The sequence below is a fragment of the Eretmochelys imbricata genome, chromosome 11, assembly GCF_965152235.1.
Source record: "Eretmochelys imbricata isolate rEreImb1 chromosome 11, rEreImb1.hap1, whole genome shotgun sequence".
In the NCBI taxonomy this organism is placed as follows: domain Eukaryota; kingdom Metazoa; phylum Chordata; order Testudines; family Cheloniidae; genus Eretmochelys; species Eretmochelys imbricata.
Genome location: NC_135582.1, coordinates 19,701,537 through 19,723,507, shown reverse-complemented (window position 1 = coordinate 19,723,507; position 21,971 = coordinate 19,701,537). Strand labels below are relative to the sequence as shown.

General features: G+C 38.0%; 1 protein-coding gene across 1 annotated transcript in view; it reads right to left on the bottom strand.

The window, feature by feature from the left end:
- The window catches only part of THSD7B (thrombospondin type 1 domain containing 7B), a 408,861-nt gene that overhangs the window by 274,428 nt on the left and 112,462 nt on the right, over positions 1-21,971 (bottom strand). The window contains exons 4-6 of the mRNA XM_077830083.1: positions 15,674-15,843; positions 6,880-7,035; positions 5,046-5,243 (exon numbers count right to left, since the gene is read on the bottom strand). Of these exons, the coding sequence (XP_077686209.1) occupies positions 5,046-5,243; positions 6,880-7,035; positions 15,674-15,843 (524 nt within the window). The remainder of the gene's footprint in view (positions 1-5,045; positions 5,244-6,879; positions 7,036-15,673; positions 15,844-21,971) is intronic.

The window sequence follows — 21,971 nt, the reverse complement described above, 5'->3', positions numbered from 1 at the left end:
CAGACATTGCCAATAGCTAAGATTCAGTCCATAGGACTGTAGAAACTATTTTAATTTACACCTCCTTATAATCATTTTTAAGATGCCAGCATTTCTTAAATACTTGAAAAAACTGATAGATTATTTGCATGAGTCACACTAGTTATATTATGAAAGCTTTTTATTTCATTTCATTTATTTTAAGTATGTAACAGAGAAACCAGAATGCACTACAAACCACAGCCCTTGTTTGTTCACAGCCAACATGTAACACAACATACATTTGTTAAAATCACACTCCAGCGCTCCTCTTAGCATTTATATTGCTTCAATCTGTTTACAATTGCTTTAAAAAAAGCCATCTTTAATATGGATGGGGGAATATACTAATAATTAAGACAGTTCCCACATCTCTCCATCTGAACTTTAGACAATAACAGTGTTTCAACAAGAAAAGGAGTACTTGTGGCACCTTTTCAAAAATGTTTCAACATTAATTTTTTTTGGCACCTAAATGAAAAATTGGGAAATTTCGTACACAGCCACGCAAATTTAACCTCCTAAATGGATTGACCTTTTTACATACAGATCTTGCTCTCAATGCTATTACAATCTTGAGTTTCCTTCTAGGTACAGTATGGAATATTCATTCTTGACATACAACCTTTAAGTGCACATGCCACTACAAAGTAGTACCTGGAGAGCCACCTAGAGCGATATGAATTTTTCAAAAAATACTGCTCCAATATTTATTTGTATTTTTAAAGAAGAGTTGTTCATGTCTTTGTATCCACTAACCAAGAATATTTTAGGAAAGCAAGTTTCCTGGCAGTAACTGTTCACAGAAACAAGTGAAATTTAGGCAAATGGACCATATTTGTGCAAAGAAAAAATGAATGAATATTTCAAGAGTTACTCTCATCCAATCAGGGAACAGCAATACACGCTCTCACGTACGTGTCCAATCAAAAGAGCTCAACTATCAAATACTGGCAACAAACTCCCCAGGAAAATGTTAAAGATGGAGAATTATTCACAGAAATTATTTGTTGAGCAATTTCAAACAACAAATTAGAGAAAACCATGCTCAGCTCACAGATCATTTGTGAACAGAGAAAAGGTTGAGTTGTCATAGAAACTACTTGTTTTGAATTATACACCCAGATCTGCTAAGGATATAATTTAATAATCTAATCCATGATACTACCACATGCATCTTTTCTCAGATGGCTTTAAGCTTTCCTTGTCTTTCCCCTGCCTACCATTTTGCACACTGATCTTTCAAGTAATGTTTCTTGCTAATGAAGTAACTGCTAAGTAATTAAATAAAAACCCACTTATGGTAATATTTTATTTGGATGAGACATCTTGTATAAATCCCTCTCCATTATACAAATTATTTCCTTTTATCCGTTTTATTATATTATTTGTATTTGTATTGTAGTACTGCTTCAGGGCATCAGTCAAGGATCCCTCCCACCCTCGTTGTGCCAGGCATTGTTCTCACACACAGCAAAAAGATGGTCTGTCCCAAATAGTTTACAATCTAAGAATAAAATGAGAGTCAACAAATGCATGCAAGAAACTGACAGGCAGAGCACAAGGTAATTAGATGATTATGAATAGAGATTATGAACTCTGTAATCCTCCTGCACTCCCAACAACTCTAACCATAACTGAGCCATGAAAAAAGCTCCAGAGCAAATTATGAAGATATGGGCTCTGGCTTCTAGTTACAGAACCTCCTCGGACATCCTGAGCTATGGATCACTAAACAGCATTACATGGCCATCCTCTGTCTGGAACAGCAGATTTAAGAAACAAAAAACATCTTAGATATCTAGTCTAATAACATAGGAAGTACAATGAAATGGAATGTGATTGAAGTTGGTATGTATCCCTTAAGAAAAGATACTCCTTTGGCAAAGAAGTCTTATAAGAAACACTGGAATCTTTAGATACATCATTGAAATAACCCTCTGTTCTCATTCTGTCTAAATCTTGTGTACTCAAATAAATGGCCACTTAAGACAACTACGAGGATTCAAAGCTAAGCTTGACCTTCCTATGCCAGAGTCCTTTAGAAGTGTCACAGAAAAAGGGAGATTTTTTTTTACCATTCCTAAAGAAAGAGCATTGCAAATTAATGTACATAGATCACAACCGCAGCTGAAATCAAAATGAATTATTACTCTAATATTTTTAATCTATATTATAAAACCAAGAGAGGCAAATGACACGGGGGTTAGGTACATGGACACATTTGGAACTCCAGAAAATATTAATGGTTACTTTTGTGGTTTCTTCAAGATTAGTTACCAACAGGGCAAGGATTGATAGAACAGTGTCCCTGAAATGTTAAAAAAGATAAACTGACATACAGTAATAATTAAAAAGACAGCCATGGAGAAAAGGCTGGAACTAATATCAAGAGGAAGAAATCGGGTATGCAAGCATACACAGAACCACCAGAGTATTCTAAATTCAATGTACCTGTCACAACCTGAACTTTATTGTTAATGAGGTATTACTTTCATCAAGGAAATAGGGGTTGGTTTTGTAACATTCCACGGCCCAAATAATTTATTCTTTGTCTCTTCAGTAAGTCAGCAATCTTGAAGGTGTATGCAGTGCTGAATACTGACCTGAATATTGGATAGCACACTGGCATCAGAGGACTAGACAAGTGACTGGATTTCAGGATGCAGCAGTAGACACCAAAAAGGCAGCTGAGACTAATGAACCTATCAGCATGTAAAGCAGCTATGCTAAAGCTTTACATCAGGACAATAGTTAATGCAGTGCTTTGAACATGCATCAACTGTGTAAGTTCTAAGTATTAGTACAGCTTTTATTCTATTGCAGCCATAGCTGGTGTGCCTTGTGATTTGTCACAACTTCCTCTTAAGAGGTCAATCATAGCTCAATTTAGTCACTAGTCCCACTGGAGACACTGCGCAATTTTGATGCTCAGTCCCAAAGTTCTTATTTAGGCAAATATCCCATTGATTTCTATGGCAATTTTGTCTAAGACAGCACTGTGTAAGGAGTGGAAACTATAGCCAAAGCAATTAATGGTATTAAGTAGAGTCATAGAAGGATGAACAAGACAAACAGCCCTTTTTTCAACTTTGATTTCTATGACTCTGCGGTAAGTAAATCCTGCTGCAATAGAGATTGAGAAAAGTTTTAAAAGAGCATCCATGAATGTTTCCAACATGTCAAATGAGCTATGGTATGTCTTGTGAAATCTCCCAAATTAGGATTGGACAAGCAAAACAAACATTTGGTTATAGTGACAATAAAGAAACTGTCCAAAATCCCCAGCTGAAATTCAAAGGGAGTTTTGTGCTACTCTTGCAATGCTAGAAGAAAGGTTTCAATCACTCTCTCACTTCCAGTAGTCATTCAGAATATATATATTTTTTCCATTCTCAAGGAGACTAACTGAAAAGCACTCTGTAAATCTGAAAGCAAAACTGATAGAACCAAAAAAAAAAAAACACCCTCCCACATTGCTCATCATGAGCTGAATGGCTGAAAGTGAAAAAGCTACATAGAAAGTTCCAATTTCTTGTTGGATAGACCAGCAGAGAGATACCCCAATATTGGGATGTCTCAGCACATATAATTACTACAGAGCAACATGCTGCCATGATCAGAGATCACCCCAGGTTTGTGAGTTTGTGACCTTGCATGTTTTCTCTGAGTTTGAAGTTGACACAAGTTTAAGACCCCAATCCTGCCAAAAGATGCACACAGATGAACCCTTGCACCAGTGGGTAGCCTCAGTGGGGTTCCACACCAGCTCAAGGATCAACCTGCACATACGTCACTGCAGAATTCAGCCTAAATTATTATCACATCACCCCAGATACCACTTAGAAGACACTCAGATACCCCCTAACTCCACTGGAGCTATTTACAGCAGCTGAGAATTTGGCCCGCTGCGTCTAAGAACACAAGAAAGCTACAAACATTAATACATATTTCAAAGGGATCTTTGCTCTTCAGCAGATTAGCAGCTGTTATTTAATTGTTGATCAGGTTCTAGTGCACCATATCTCTCAACATATTCTTAAACACTTGCCAATTAACTCAACCTGTTATAGACTTGGAACTGTTTCCTGTTCAAACACCATGCAATGGAAGAATCATCTTCATCTCAGATATAGCATTAAACTGGCAAGTTCCAAACTTTGCCAGTTTTGACCTGATAGTACAACTCACTGTGATTAAGGGCTGCAAAATCATGCCTTACGTAATAGAATCTAGAGATCTGACAACATTGACCTTATCGAGAATGATGAAACTGTTGGCTGCATTTCAAATTGTATATGAGAAATAAGCTCTCATTGCTTGTTTGTAAACTTCCTATAAAATATATGCTTTATGCATTATTAACAAGTTGTAAACTGAACACAGGGTCAGTCTCAAACTGCTGGCAAGTAAATACAAAAGTATTACTCAGCACAAATCTTTTCATTTACATATCAGATTCTTGTAGCATAATTAATCTTGGCATCACAACTAGGCTTTCCTCAGTATGCGCTCTTAAAAGGTTGTTATGATGAGAAAAGTATTCCAAATTTGTTGTGAAAGAATTTAGTGCTACGTTCGTGGAAATGCAAAGAGCCTAATTCTGACACACTTACTCATGCTGAGTAATCGTATTCAAACAGTCCTATTGACCTCTATGAGAGTATTGGCATAAGTATTATAACATGAATGCAGGAAGTAAATGGGCAGAATCAGGCCATTAATATTACACTACTAATATATTAGTTTAGGGAGGGGTGCAATATAAGTCATAGCAGCAATAAATGACTTGTGGCAGTGAGTCATTTTGTTTTAATCAGGGATGGGCTCAATCCACAATCCCAGATAATAGCTCTATACTTTGGGGAAACTCAGATCCCATTCTAAAATCTGGTGTTTCACATTAAATTAAATATACTGCTATAATAAGTTTTTGCAATTGCCCTTTAACAAAAATAGATTTTAAAGGAACACACAAAACAATGTGCAAATTTAAAGGTGACCAACTTAAAATTAGCTGCACCTACCTTTATTATTCTTGCATATGGCTGTCAGTATGCGATTTCCATGCCCACATTTTCCATGATCAGGTACACATACTCCTTCAGAAATGACCCACTGGTAACAGATTGGGTCTTCACAAGGAATAGATTCTACTAAGTGTGGACAACCCTGAGATGTTCCAATGGGTTCCATAATAACATGCCTTTGTCTCATTCTAAATCCTAAAAAGACAGAACAGAGACATTTTTTATCATCAGTATTAAGATATTTTGCCTGCAAAAGTTGATATATAGGGCATGTGGAATTCTATGGCATTTCAAACTACATTTTTAATTAAAAAACTGCATAGCAATGCTCATAAGTATAGGCTGCGAGTCTGTCACGGAGGTCACAGATTCCAGCCATACTGCCTCCCACCCCGCCAGCAGTGGCAGTCCTGGGCCAGCACGGTCACCCCCAACCAGCAGTGGTGGCGGCAGCAGCCCCAGGCTACCCTCTGCACCTGCCTCCTTCCCCCCTCCCCCCCCGAGCACCAGTGAGTACCCCAGACCCCACTCCCCTCCAGACCAGCAGCTGTGCTCCCGGAGCCCTCCACAACACGGGGTATATAGTACAAGTCATGGACAGGTCGCGGGGCCGTGGATTTTTGTTTATTGTCCATGACCTGTCCATGACTTTTACTAAGAATACCCATGGCTAAATCTTAGCCTTATTCATAAGGCCTTCTAGATATTTGCAACCCCACTGGCCTTGCACAGGCAATCCTGTTGTCTTAAAAAAAAAGACAGACTGTATCTCTATATATTTACAGTGTTGTCACTGCAAACGTAATGTTGGTTGCAGAATTCCAGGAGTCGTGATTTCCACAATCCTGCAATTCCACTGCCATTTGATCCAATACATCCCTTTTCATTGAACTTGGATGTAAAACATTTACATCAACATAAAGTAAGAACTATTGTATTGTCATCATGAGATATATATATATATCATGATGACAATACAATTTGAAAAAGATAAAGACAACCAAACAAGTAATTCAAAATCTAAAGCACAGTTAACCTCTTTCTGGGAGTCAGATTTAAAAGTCTTGTTCTGAGATACAGAAGACCAGTTTACTGAGAAATAATTACTCTGCTTTATGAAGATATATAATTCATATTGGACCCCTCAAAATAACATCCTCTAAAAGTGGGAGATTCAAATTTAAAATTGGGAACAAAAAGGTTACAAAAATAATAGAGTACATAATTTAATGCCATTTGAATGAAAACAATGTTATATTCAATAGTGGAGCTAGTATGCAAGTAAGTGTCTTTCAGCATGGGTTTGTTTTGGATATGATAGAGCATAGACTAGCTATATCCATGGTTTGAGTTAGTGGATTTACCATGGTGCTCAGCCATTCTGCATCAAGCAACGTTCTCATTGACTCAGCAAAGCCCCCAGCACTGCCTGGAATCTCCGCACTGATACGTGCTGAAACTCTGAGCCTGACATTCTCCTCCCACCTTCCAGCTCCACACCCAGCATGCCCCCTACCTCAAGACTTTTGAGAAGGTTCTCAGAAGACTTTTAGAGCCCCTTTATGTCTCTGCAGACCTTTTACCGAACATAGAGGGGCTAGAGTAGGGATGAGGATCTCACCCGTATTTTTCAAGAACAATAGCCTACAACATCAAAGGCCACCTTCTACCCTAGGCTCCACCTGTGGGTTCTAACTTATATCAAATGAATTCAATAGGAAACCACATTTGGATCCAATTGCTTTTAAATTCCTATCCTAACATGCTGGCGTTTAGTTTAATTCAGATCTAATTACAGGCTGTAGCATATGAGAGAAACAGTTAAATGCACCTTTTCTTCCCTGGCGATCCTGGCAGTTTTCATGAACACAGGGTCCCCAGGCAGACCAGGAGGAAACCAAACAGTCAGAAGAACATGGAACATTGCACAGCTGGGAGGCAGAGGGAGAAGGGCCAACACATAACTTCTTGTCAACAGGCCTAGTGACTAAACAGAAAAAAAGTTATGGACTGTAGTTTCATTCATACAAATTTCACAGAGCTTCTGAATTTACTATTGGCATTTGTTCCCTGGAGCAAACCAAATCTGCTAGGCCCTAAATAAGCAGCAAAAAAGAATCTACCTGACCCAAAGAGTTTATGTTCTAAGGCAAAATATTTAAGCATTGCTTAAGTCCATCCCTGTTCAGAAAAGCAGTTAAATGTAGGCTTATGTTAAGCACATGCTTAAGGGCTTTCCAGTCTAGGACTGGACTGCTGAATCAGAGTACCAGCTGTATTTTCTCTCTGAAAAGTAACTATGTAAAAATGAAACACCTTACTCAGCAGATCCACGACCTGTGAATATTCAGGTCAGGTCTGCTTGCTATAGAGGAAAAAAATGTGTTTACCACATTTTACTGCTATTAACAGAATTGGCAGAAACCAATGGTGATAAGGTGATTAATTAAATTCTCCTCTGGCTCAAACACCACATTGGTTTAACTAAATTCCAACTGTTGATCCAAATCTTGCCCCCATTCACACCATCAATTATGTAGATCTCCATGGCTGTGCATGATGGATAGATTCCAGCAGTCTCTCTATCTTGGAAGACAATATGGCCCAGATCTATTTACATACAATATATTCAATGAAGGGACCATGGGACTGACTGGAAAAGTGTTTTCAAAAAGCTATATGCTATATGTATTAGCAAACATTTCTTTGTTTCTTCCTGATCTTCTACCATTTTATGCATGCAGGAATCTACGATCTTGAATTGCTTTTACAGAAGGCTTCGGTGCTTGTCTCAGCAAACATTAATGCACCAAGGTTCTCTCATGCCAGTGCTTCAAGTTCAGATGCAGGAACACTAAGCGGCAGCTTAGGTTCTAACTCATGGACTCAGAATTCATACCTCTTGCTCCTCAAGCACTCTATGATATAACTGTACTATTAAATGGCAATAGATTAAATTTAATTCAAAACTAATGAAAGATACTATTAATGTAAAAAGACTGCTTTCTGAATGATTTTTGAAAAACAATATTGCCTTTGACATATTCATTTAGAGACTACACCAAGCTGGCAGGAATCCAATTCGCCTTACTGCTAAAGTAAATAGCCCTTTTCTACAGATTGCAAAAGTCAAATGACAGAAAGGGTAAGATAAATATTAGAATTTTAACCATAAGGCTATTTTTTTTAATGAAGAGGCTTCCCACATTACTTAATATCCCTTCAGCACTAAGTTTAGCAAAATAATTTATCTTTTTTTAACTCACTGGGAGAAATGAAAACAAATCAGTTTTAGGGCACAGAGTCAACTTTAAGAATTAAGTCACATCCCATTCTAGTACAACTATTTCATTTCAGCCATGTTGTGCATCTCCTGAAATTATTTTGAAATAAAATGGTAGTAATCATCCATACATTTAGAGAATGAATATATAATTTCTAAAAAATAACTTGATGAATTAGAAATATGCACATGGATATGGTCAAATGTCAAAAAGTCCTCCAAATTTCTGCCAGTAGTTACTGCATATTGCAGAGACGAAAACTTTTAATGAAATATTTCAGAAATAAGAACAAAAAGAAATAGGTTGCATTAATAAACACATGTTACAGTATTAATGAACTAAGTCATTTCGACTAGACATGGTGGCTGTAAAAGCACTCCTTCTGTTGCCACATGAAGGCGAGGTGAACTCTAATAGAGAACTGACCATCTGTAAAAGAGTTCCATCATTTGTCTAGCCATCTGATTGACAGACAACCCCAAACTCAAAGGTGGCTTCCACTAGTCCAAGGATGGAGTCCATTCATTGACCTGGTCTGAGTGCCAGCAGAGCTTTATTCGCTTTTATTCGTCTGACTGTATATGTATTTCTTTAAAACTGTAGCAGGATAACCAGTTGGAAGGAGATGGGTAAAGGTTCTGCAGTAAAGCAGAGAAGAAGAGGCTGAGTACCTTTATGGATAATGACAGGTTTCAGAGTAGCAGCCATGTTAGTCTGTATTCGCAAAAAGAACAGGAGTACTTGTGGCACCTTAGAGACTAACAAATTTATTAGAGCATAAGCTTTCGTGGGCTACAGCCCACTTCATCGGATGCATAGAATGGAACATATAGTAAGAAGATAGATAGATTAGATAAGATAGATAGAACATGAAAAGGTGGAAGTAGCCATACCAACGGTAAGAGGCTATTAATTTTATATATATATATATATATATATCTTCTTACTATGTTCCATTTTATGCATCTGATGAAGTGGGCTGTAGCCCACAAAAGCTTATGCTCAAATAAATTTGTTAGTCTCTAAGGTGCCACAAGTACTCCCGTTCTTTTTATGGATAATGCTGTTTTTCTTATTCGAATAAAGTTCTTTGTTCATTGTTACAATAAAGTGTCTCTTTCTGTGATTCTTTTCATTGCCAGATAACAGAACTCAATCAAACATGCAAGGCAGAAATTGTTCATCCCAGATCAAGGATATGCTATTGCAAAGGGTCAGTGGAAGAGAATTCAGGGTATTGCTGTAATAAATGGACAGAACTGCTAGACCTCTGTCTATGTATTGGAAGGGTCAGGGTTTCTTCCACCTTCTAACTTGTTTGATAATTGCACTTATCCTGTAAATAAAGCATTTATGTTGTTTGGGGAAAAAATGTCACATTTTCAGCATGATAACACTTGTGTTTCCTCTCAGAATTTCTGGGTCAATGCCCCTGAATCAAATAGCAGCCCATTTACTATAGATTATGTTTGTTCATATTTTTAAAAATCCTATGTTCCTCTGGATCTGTGGAATAAGCCTGAAAACTCAATTGAATGCAAATCTTGTAACTCTTTGAAACATTGCACAGTTCTATAGCAGTGACTTATATAAATTAATTCTGGGCTAATAAATATAGTCACACAGGGCAATACTGAGATAAAGAACAATGTTAACCAATCAGAGAGCGAATGCACATCCTGACTTCAGCAAGTCTTCCCAAAACTAATTTTCACTCCTCCCAGAAGGTAAATAATATTTTTTCCTGGACTTTTAACTTCATCTCTCTTAAGATTGTTAGTTTAAAATGAACACCTAAACATTTCAGAAATTCATGGCCAGAATGGAGAAGTTTCTAGGTATCTCTGGCAAGCCTATTTCAAACACATGTAACAATGTGATGTCGAGATTTATTGTCCCTTAAGGAGTATCTCAATTTTGCCTTCACCTTAGTTAGTATTCACCTTTCAGGGCAATACATCTTGATATTCACCACAGCAGAAGTCAATATATATTTAATGTTTGGCAGAACCATACAGAGTGAATTATTACCAGAGGCCAAGATAGGGATAGTACCCATGTTTAAAAGTTGCTATTGGTGACGCCAGGAAATATAGGCCAGTGACTCTTATTTCAATACTAGAGGAAATTAGTTGAGAAAATCATTGAAGACTGACTTATAATATAAAACACCTACATGAGTATACAATAGAAACAAATGATCACAACTTCTGTAAAGACAAGTCACATGTCTCCTGCCTGAAAGGCACTGTTTTGATAGTGATGACAAAACAGTGGGCAAAGGATAACTGGATCACCTTTTTTTAGCTTAGAAATGGCTCTGATACTAGCTTCTCACATGAGACTGTTAAGGAAACTTGCTGCATCCTGTGTCTGATAGAAAGGGACTTTTTATGCATTTAAAAAAATTGGAAGCCACAAGGTGAGAAGTCCCATTATCAACTGAAAACTATTTCATAGTCTAAATAAAAGGCTAATCTCAGAATGGAAAGACATTAATAATACGTTGCCAGAAGCAACGGTGATTCAGTATATTTAGGAACTATCAAAAAGTCCTGCTACATAAATTAAGTGACATTATAAACTTTTCGGAGGAGAAAAGATGTCTTCCTGTGTTTGTTCACCTTTTAGTACAACATGGTCCCAATCCTGCTTGGTGCAACTCAGCACTGCCACAATAGAAATATATCTGGCAAACATTTACAATGGGGCATAGTGCTTATTATTGTAAGTACTATGACTGACCAGCAAAAGGTAGGAAGGATGTAGCTGAGAATCTATTGGAAGAGTTTTAAGGGAGTAAGGGTACTGGGGACCAATGAAGGTGATCATAGGAAGAGAGGGTGTGCAGGTAGTTTGTTGATGATTGGTTACAAAAAAACAAGGGTCATAGGATACTAGAAGGCTTTGAGAAAAGGCCACAATGTACTTGGAAGTCACATTGCCAGAGAAGTCATGAAGAAGAAAGGGAAGGGAATCCAAAAGTTTTGGATATGCTTCAGGAAAGGCTCTGAACCAAACCTTGGAACAGTGTGAGATTAACCCTCCACTAACGGTTTAAAATTAGGATATTTTTATTCTAAGTAAAACTTCAGTTTTTGTGACTGTCCTTTTCTTTGTGGATGCTCTAGTTTGGCCAACAAAGAGAAATTAAGTCATTTTGTTTGTATAGTAAGCAAAAATATAATGCCCTTATCACTGGGCTGCGAATGACTTTTACATATTCCAGTGGCATAAATGGCCCTAAAATATAAATATGTACACTTGATTTTTGTTAGACTTCAAAGATAAGAAACTGAACTAAAATCTACAGTGTCCTGTAAATTGATTGGGCGCAGCAGGCTAACTACTTACCATATAATAAACAACCCTATAAATAAATGCACCAGTAATAATGGAATAAATATTGCATGTCATATCAAATACCTTTATGAGAAACAAGTCACATTTTTAAAAAAAGTTAGGTATTTTACGTTCAAAATGATTTCTATATAATCTGCTCATTTCACTTCAGCTAGCTCCCAGACATCTGGGAACTAAAAATGTTATACCTCTGTGATAAATAGGTTGCTTTCCCCCATGAATTTAAACCCTTAAGCTCCTGAATTACAAATTTAAAACATGCCAGCTTTACACCCCAACAATTTGCGTAAAATCGTTTTAAGTCTTGCTTCCAAAGGGTTTCCACTGAAGAAGCCAGCTGTTACATATTTATTATTCTATTATGTGACTTTAATCTTATAAATTCTGCTCACAGAATGTTAGAGCAATAGCTCAACATCCCAACAATGCAGATTTGACACAGGCGTGCTTGCATATATTTCACACTGTGGAGGTACATTCTTCGTCATCTTCTCAAGCCAGGTTATTTTGATAAGAATGGGCCCGTTTCTTACCTGAGAAAAAGGTTACTCTGAATTGGATCCACTAATCCAGATGCTGGATTATCCAGCTTCAGCACCACCACTCAGTTAGTAAACAAAGATCCTTTAATGACGCTGCTGACCATCAGTTATCTTTCTCCCCGGGGTACCAGTCAAATATTCCTATAGCCAATACATTCTAGCCTATTCTTTCCAAATACTTTCACAAACAAGACAGGAAGGTCGGGACTCAAATATCTGAGTCTCCAAAATCTAATTTCTTTGTCAAAAATTGATTTTTTTCTTCCTGCAGCTTTACCAATATAGGCATGAATTTGAAGAGCAGTGCACATTGAATATAGGACAGGGTTACTGCTAAATTCAAATACAGTACAAGTCCTTTATATGTTCCAGCTGGCTAACAAGTCCAAAGTGGCTGCTAATACCCTTCCTCATTTGCACAAATATGTATTTATCCTGCTGCATGACACCCCCTTGGGCACCATTTACGGTTTTTAAAGAGAGCAAGAGCTGCCTAAACAGGGATATGATCTCCCAAAAGGTTTTGATGCTGCTCTGGAAAAATGTAAAGGCCCATATAACGTATAGGATATATTCCGTTTTGAACAAAGAAAAGCTTGAATAAGTTCAGAAACTGGAGCTAAAGGTCAAATTCTGTTCTAAACTATGTTTGTGAAAGTCCAGAGAAACTCCACTGAACTCAGTGTAATTAATCTGAATTTACACTGTTGTAACTTAGAACAGAATTTGCCACCAAATTTCTTATACTATGTACCATAAGGGAAATAAATGACTTATGATATTTAAGAATTTAGTTTCTTTCATATGTGTATGGAGGACAGATGTTTAAGAAAATATACTATAGATGCCAAAGTCTTTGGAAACAAGACCTAGTAGTGTGTTGGCAAGATAGTTCAGTAGTGTTCTTTGTCTAAATAGGGGCAGAGACAGTTGCGGAGAGAGAGAAAGAGTATGGTCAGAAATAGAGCTAGTCAAACAATTTTTCACAAAACTTTTCTCAATTGAAACTGAAACGTTTTCCAGAAACATATTGGTTTTGAATAAATTTGTGTCAGGAAAGTTTCTCCAGACCAAGATGGTATTTCTGACAGAGAACAAACAAGAGAGAAGCTCCTGGACGAGACAATAGGTCAGTGATTAGGGCACCCACCTGAGATGTGGGAGACCCAAGCAGGCACTTGAAACTGGTTCTTCCATATCCCCAGTGTCTGCCCTAAGCACCAGGCTATATAGGCTATTGTTGGATCTTGTGCTCTCAATTTTTCCATTAAATGTCTAAATGTCTAAATTTTTTCTAAATGTCTTGATTTTGTTCTGCTTTGGAATGAAAACAAGTTTCAAAACCTGACTTTTTTTGCAAAATGGAATTGTTTTTTTTCCAGCCAACCCTTGAAATGAAGTTGCATTCTGGTGATAAGTTGAATCAAGATGTTGTAGTTAAATAAATGGATTCGTCTTTACATTTTCACTTAAAAAAAAAAGTCCTATGATAGAGACACGCAAAAAAACCACAATACATTTGACAGTTTTTAATTAAGTCTTCCCTCAAAACTCTATGGTTGGTTACAGTGCCTGAGATAATCTTCTTCTCAGATGGCTGAATCTTTTCAGATCGAACATTGGATTCTTTGCACTGTGGAAACAAAGCCACAAACGTAGTCACAATCATCTCACAGAGCAGTTCACCACATCTGGAAGTTATGCAGAAAACATTGCTTCTAGTAACAATGCTGAGCACTTTTGGGGAAAGGCCTTAGCATATCACAATTATAAACTCTTTGGGGGCAGGAACCACCTTTCTGTTCTGTGTTTATATAGCATCTGGCAGAATGGGGTCCAGGTCCGAGAGTGGGCTCCTAGGGGCTACCAGAATACAAATCACAAAATTCAAGCACAATCACAGTTTTGAGGCTTATTGAATGTGGACATGCCCATTACGGTGGTTTTGTCAATGCAAGAAACTGTTGTGAGGGTAAGAAAGACAGCCAAAATGTTATGCTACTGTAGTCACTAAAACAGTTTCCTCACTTGATGTGACACATGCATTGCAAGATAATGAAGAACAAAGGAATCTTTGTGTGTTGGGAGAGCAAGGCTCCAGTCTCTTGGAACAAGAGAAGAAACAGTTGTATATGGACTAAACGAAGTCCTGTTTTTCTATAGTCAGAGGTATTTTTGCAGGCAGATAGGACATGCAATCTGCCATTAAAAAAGATTTGCTTTGGCTTTGTAAGTAAATAAGTCTAAACTGCAATGTTGTGTTGTTACTCTCTTACCATCTCTGCTCAAAGCCATATTCTACAGGAGCAGTACACACTGCAGATAAGACGAGGATAAATTATTCATATGCATCTTCATCTGCTCATTACTCTTCCAAAAGCAAAATAACTCACTCTCACCCCAACACCTGTCTGTCTGCTCAGAAGTTGCGACATTAATATTTTGGCTTTCCCCAACAAATCATAAGAAAGGTTGTGGATTGGTTTTGAGCAGAGGATTAAGCCATACGAGGAATGGGCTGACAAACTGTAGAACCTCGGAGTTACAAACACCAGAGGTACAAATCCAGCAGTCAATCACACGACTCATTTGGAACCGGAAGTACACAATCAGGCAGCAGCAGAGACCCAAAAATGCAAATACAGGACTGTCCTGTGTTAAAGAAACTACTAAAAAAATAATGGGAAGTTTAAAAAAAGATCTGACACGGTAAGGAAACGGTTTCTGTGTTTATTTCATTTAAATTAAAATGGTTAAAAGCAGCATTTTTCTTCCGCATAGTAAAGTTTCAAAGCTGTACTAAGACAAGGTTCAGTTGTAAATTTTTGAAAGAATGACCATAATGTTTCATTCAGAGTTAGGGACATTTCAGATTTACGAACAACCTCCATTCCCAAGGTGTTTGTAACTCTCAGGTTGGACTGTATTGATAAATAACTGAACCAACACCAAAAAATGGCCAAGTGGATTCAACAAATGGGGGTGGAAGGGTGAGGTGGGACTGCAGCTCTCCCTCCCCCCCCGACCTGTGAGACAGGAGGAAGACTAAGTTTTTCTGAACTCATTCCAAGGGAGACTGGAGAGTGGGAGACAGTGTGTCTCCGTTACCACACATGATGGGCAGTGGTTTCACACCCAGAACCCTTCTGATCATGGGGGGACCCATAGGAGGCAAGGAATCTCCACACAGATACCCTGTGCTGACTCTGGGGCCCTCTGACTCCCTCCTCCAGCTTCCAGGCAGCATGACTCCAATGGAATCTATTAGCAGGCCACTGAGACATTTTTATCCTTACCCACAAACATACTTCTCCAGCTCAGTGGCAGCAAAAAAGTACACAGCTTCATGCTACTGATGAGATTCACAATATTTCTTTACCTTTCCAATTTATAGATCCCTGTAATAGACATTTTAGGATAACCTCTAACAACGTACCTTCCTTCAATTTGTGTTTCCCAGATTCTATCACACTTTGGACACAGTACACTTCCCGGACTTGTATCCCACCTCCACAAAGGGCTGTGTACTTATGTCGGCGAGGGTCCTGTCCATCAAGGAGGAGAGTAACTTGGCATGCTTTCCATTCGGAAGTCCTCCATGAAAACCTTTGGAAGAAAAATAGTGTGTGTAAAACAAGGTTTTATAGAAGACCACGGGGCAGTGGGTGGTTCTTTATATTACAAATTTGTTATTCTTTAGAATATTCTCTAGACTTTAATCTTTGTCTTCCTACTTCAAGACTTAACTTCCAGTGCCAGGCAATATATTAATACAGTACTTATGTAGAATTTTTCACACCTATGTATCAACAGAGATTAAGTGATTTGCTCCATACAGGAAGTAAGTGTGAAAGCTGGCTGTTAATCCTGCCTTCAGATCACAAGGCCATAACTCTCTGTCAATAACTAAGGACCTAACTGTGAGAGGTACTGAACACTTGTAAAGTCAACAGAGTGCAGGAGGTCAGACTAGATGATCATAATGGTCCCTTCTGACTTTAATATCTATGAATCTATGAGTACCCAGTGTTCAAAGACATGTTGGGATTTGGCCTCTGATTGATAGCTTCATAAAGTTTTAGGGTTTATTGGGTACCTACCAATTGCTTCTAGAAGAGGACTGCAATACTTGAGTTAATTTCTCTTTCTTGAAGTTGTGACACACATCAGATTTAGATAAAAAGTATTTTCTCAGTACAGTTAATTCGTGTATAATAAAGAACATAAATACTTTGGAATTTTCTGTTCAGGAAAGGTTTAAATTCTTACACACAAATATGTAAGTGCCCCATAGACAAGCACCCAAATTTGAATTGGATACATCTGAGGATTTGTGTATTAGAATACATGGTGCAATTAGAGGTTAAAAATGGCTGATATGCCAAAAAAGAATTAATTAAAACTATGGAAAGGAAGAGAAACAAAAATCAGGTTTTTCCCATCTCGTCTACAAGTGTAAGGGATCCTTCAGAGGCACTGACAATCTGATCCAACGAACAGGACACCAGACTGAGAAACAATTGATCATCTGCAAAATGGAGAAAATACTTCCTCTCCTATGTGAAAAACTTTAACATCTACAGATAAAAAAGCCCTATATAAATACCAAGTATTGTAATGTTTCTGTTGATGCGTGTATTGTGTTATCTACCATTCTCCTTAGAGTCTTCTGCAATGTTTTCTATTTCTTTCCTTTCTCCATATTCCCTCAGCCTCCAGATGGTCTTAATTTCTTAAAATATATGCAAAATAAGTTTCATCCCTTCCTTTGCCCCCAAAACAAAACACTCTCTCCGGTTATCTCAATTTCACTGGTTGTTAAATTTGCATGATATGTTTATCTTGTCACATAAATCATAAGAGCATGTATCTTTGGATGTCTTTTGTGGAGAAAGATTTCCAGCTTGAAATTCTGTGTGTTGTCTTTAGAAAATATTTGTAGGTAGGGTACAGATATTACAAGGAAACAAACTGCAAATTATTTGCAAAAAATAATAAAATAAAATAATAATAATAATAATAAATTTTTAAAAAGTATCTGAGCACACTTCAACATTCTCTAAAAATTATATCTTGTTAATATCAGAGTCATTTCTAGCCTCAAAGCACTTATGAATTTTGTAATGTCTTCATGGAAGATGTTTGTGAATATTGCCAATTATTTCTAATTTACAGATTAGCTGTCTTGCTCTCTCTTAAATAATATGCAGTATATCTTGTGCACATTTGGATACATTCACAGGATTTATTACCATCAAAGAGGAATACAGTCTATACATGACATGCATGAAATAATTGTACTCCCATAATACACAAATTATAATGGAGAATTCTTCTGTACAGAAGTTCCTTTTGTAGGTTATCACAGCTTTTCTAATATTCAGTATTAATGCAGGTCTCCAATTTTCATATGAAGACACTTAACTGAACAAGGTAATCTACCACATTTCTCCTCACAGCAGATTAAAATATATCTTTTAGAGTATACAGGACCCAGTTTTCAAAACTGGATGCCTAAAGATAGGTATATATAAGTCCTTATTTCATCATCTAAATACTTGTTTTAGGCACTTACGCACTGGTTTAAATCACGGTAATTTTAGGTTTTACCAAGTGTGAAGATTGGACACCTCTCCAACCCCCAGGGATTGGCCTTCAGAGGTGAGAGTACCTCCACCTCCCAGTCAGTATGAGCTCTGGATATTTGGACCTTCTGAAAATCAGGCCATTAGCATTCAAAATTATACAACATAATTAAATGTATCTCAGTTCAAACATAATTAAACCTCATCTGTCTACAAGGCTGAAAAATCCCCTTAGAATTGCAGTATACAGAATAAGTGGATATTCTGCTGCTGAGCAATTCTTAACTAACAGCAACCATGTGCTGTAGTCATTGCCTGTTTATCAACAGAAAAACCTTAAAGTAGAGGGTAAAAACATATCAATTCAATGGTCTTGTTTTTATCAGTCAGATAGGCCCTATGATGCAATAAGAGTTTACGAAAAGCAAAATCCTACTCGTGTATTAGTTGATTTAAATATACACACTGGCTGTCACTTAAAAAAAAACTATACAGAGAGATATTGGATACACTACAGTTATCTACTGTATCACCTACTGTACAGCAGAATTTCCCTGCACTTAATGTAGGGAGGGTCTGAATGAGCTCTCCCCTAACAACTAGTGATGAATGGGGGGGGGGAGGAGATTTCAGGAGAAGACCATTTTTGCATAGACACACATACTCTGCCCAGGTGAGCAGCAGATAAAGCTGCTGTGCCAAAATGATCATGTAATACAAAAACCAGGGGTCACCCAATGAAATTAATAGGTTTGTTTAGAACAAACAAAAGGAAATACTACTTCACACACCATCATTTGCACAGTCAACCTGTGGAACTCATTGCCAGGGGGTGTTATGAAGGCCAAAATTATAATTGGGTTCAAAAAAGAATTAGATAAGTTCCTAGAGGATAGGTCCATCAATAGCTATTAGACAAGATGAGTGGGGATGCAACATCAAACTGTGTGTGTCCCTAGCCTCTGATTGCCAGAAAGTGGGAGTGGATAACAGAGGTGGATCACTCAATGATTTCCTGTTCTGTTCATTCCCTCTGAAGCACTTATTATGGCCACTGTCGGAAGACAGGATACTGGACTAGATAGACTGTTGGTCTGACCCAGTGTGGCCGTCCTTATATGGATCTCAACACACTTCAGTAGAAATAAAATATAAATACTTTAAATATGACATTGAATATTTTTGCAGCTCTAGTAACACTTGAATTAGGTCACTTAAAGACGATAAAGTCATTGCGGAGAAACTAAATGAATTCTTTGCTTCAGTCTTCACGGCTGAGGATGTTAGGGAGATTCCCAAACCTGAGCCATCTTTTGTAGGTGACAAATCTGAGGAATTGTCACAGATTGAAGTGTCACTAGAGGAGGTTTTGGAATTCATTGAGAAACTTAAAAGTTTCGGAACCAGATGGCATTCACCCAAGAGTTCTGAAAGAACTCAAATGTGAAATTGTGGAACTATTAACTATGGTTTTGTAACCTGTCCTTTAAATCAGCTTCTGTACCCAAATGACTGGAAGATAGGTAATGTAATGCCAATATTTAAAAAGGGCTCTAGAAGTGATCTTGGCAAGTACAGACCGGTAAGTCTAATGTCAGTACCGGGCAAATTAGTTGAAACAATAGTAAAGAATAAAATTGTCAGACACATAGAAGAACATAAAATTGTTGGGAAAAAGTCAACCTGGTTTCTGTAAAGGGAAATCATGTCTTATTAGAGTTCTTTGATACAGTCTCCCAGTCTGACAACAAACTATTGATAACTACTCTGAGTATGTTTTTTTCACCTAGTTGTACACCCACCTTATAGTAATTTTACCTAGACCATATTTCCTTAGTTTGCTTATGGGAATATCATGTGATACCATGTAAAAGCCTTATTAAAGTCCAGATATAACATGTCTACTGCTTTCCCCCATCCACGCTGCTGGTTATCCTGTCAAAAAAGGAAATTAGGTTGATTTGGCATGATTTGTTTTGTTTTGACAAATCCATGTTGGCTATTACTTGTCACCTTATTTTCCTCTAGGTTCTTACAAACTGATTGTTTAACAGTTTGTTCCACTATCTTTTCAGGTACTGAAGTTAGGCTAACTGGTCCATAATTTCCTGGGTCCTATTTGTTCCCCTTTTTAGAGATAGGTACTATGTTTGCCCTTCTCTAGTCCTCTGGGACCTCACCAGTCGTCCATGAGTTCTCAAAGATAATTGCTAAAGGTTTAGCGATTGCTTCAGCTACTTCCTTAAATACTCTAGGGTAAATTTTGTCAGGCCCTGAGAACCTCTTCATCTCTTTAGCCGATCGGATTGATTCTCTTTGTATGTATAAACAGTTTTACAACGCTGTATTCCCTTTAATTGATTTATTCCTGATTTAAACCAGGTAAATGAAAGAAGAATCAGCTTGTGTGTTTAAATTTGCCAAGCATTTGAAAAAATCCCAAGGTATGAATAACTAATAGCAAAACAGAAAAGTACACACAAAGCTTTATAACACTTAACGCTGCTTTAATATTTTCCTTTTCACATTTAAACTATTGATTTTAGGAAGGTATTTTAAATTTTAACTGTAAAGTGAAAAGCTCTTCATACTTTAGTGTCCAGGGCATGTGTGGAAACTGGGGACCTATAACTTATAATGGTCTTACCAAAAAGTCTCCTTTAGAAAAACTAGTTTTCTGGAGCTGATGGTAGTGAGTTCTTTCCTCCAAGCTTTGCTCTAATTAGACAGATGGGGATTTACATAATAATGGCAGGGATGGGAAACTAGGCTACAGACACACCTCTCTTTAATTCCTCATCAACCAGCAGTTGGTGTATTTCAATCAGGTATCAACTGAAACAACTGTACACAGAGCATAAAATCAGCAGGACAATCTCTCATTTTTTTGACTTTGAAATTGACGTGCATTTAGGTGTAAGAGTAAAAATCAGTATATGAGAGCTTGTTTGTTGGATCCAATCAAGTAACTGAATTTTTTTTTCAATCCCCCCCTCTCCTGCTGGGGGCACAGAGCTGATCAGCAATTGGCTGACTTTGAAGGAACTCAATTGTGATCCTATTAATGACACTTGCACAGGTTTAGCCTTTCCAAGAGGATGAGCAGCTTGCAGAGTTCCCACTCACCACCCCATCCGCCAGAGGCTTTTTGGCTGCAATATGGAGTCAGCAATTGTGGGGACAAAGTGTCTCCTTGTGGGAGGAGCTTGGAAGTCATTAAGGTCAAAGCCATGCTGTTCCCTCCCACCAGTCCCTATTTACCCATGAGGATGTTCTTTTCTACAGAGAGAGAAGAAACAGTCATCCAAGATGAGCTTGCACTGCTCTCTTCCTGTTGTGGACCCTTTCAGGTTTTCCGGAGCCAATTAACAGACAGCCATGGACACCTGCCCCCACCTCCATGAAGAAGTCAGAGAGGCTCTGTGTTGCACAGGAGCTCTCTTTCCTCACCCGCAAAGCTACGGCTTCTGCCCCTAGTTCTGGCCTCTATGCAGCAACTAAGCCACAGTCCCTGAGTGGGGGAGCTTTCCATGGAGTCTAGCTGGGCCGTGGAGCACAGCAGCGTGAGGATTATCTTCAGGAGTCTATATAATAAGATTCCAGGATTGTCGTTGTCTAAGTCACTCTGAAGCCAAAGATGTCCGAGTCAGTGCGAAGCAATGGAAGTGGCTAAAGGCATGGTTGAATGTGCTTTCTGTTCAGTCATCACTGGGATTCAGAGTCTGGTACCACCCAATTTTTAAGTTCTCAGCCATTTTAACTTTACATATTATACCCAGGCAACAATGAGACATGTATCTATGCCATTCCAAGAATCCTAGACCATTGTGATATCAGAGGTAATTCAACCAACCACCAGTCTCGCGCCCCAGCTAAGTTTCATTCAAGAGTTTCAGACAGTGGATTACTTGGTCCAGTTGCCACACCCGTGTGCCCAGCTGACACCCCCACAAATCAACACAAATTGCCCAGCACAACTCCCTAGACACAAATCAACACAACCACCAACACAACAGACAAAATAATTCCTAACACATACTGCCCTTCAACATATCATGCCCCCTCATTCACCACCCGCACAAATCCATACAGTTCTCCCAGCATACCACACCCCACACATAAATCAACATAATCAGCACATACACAATA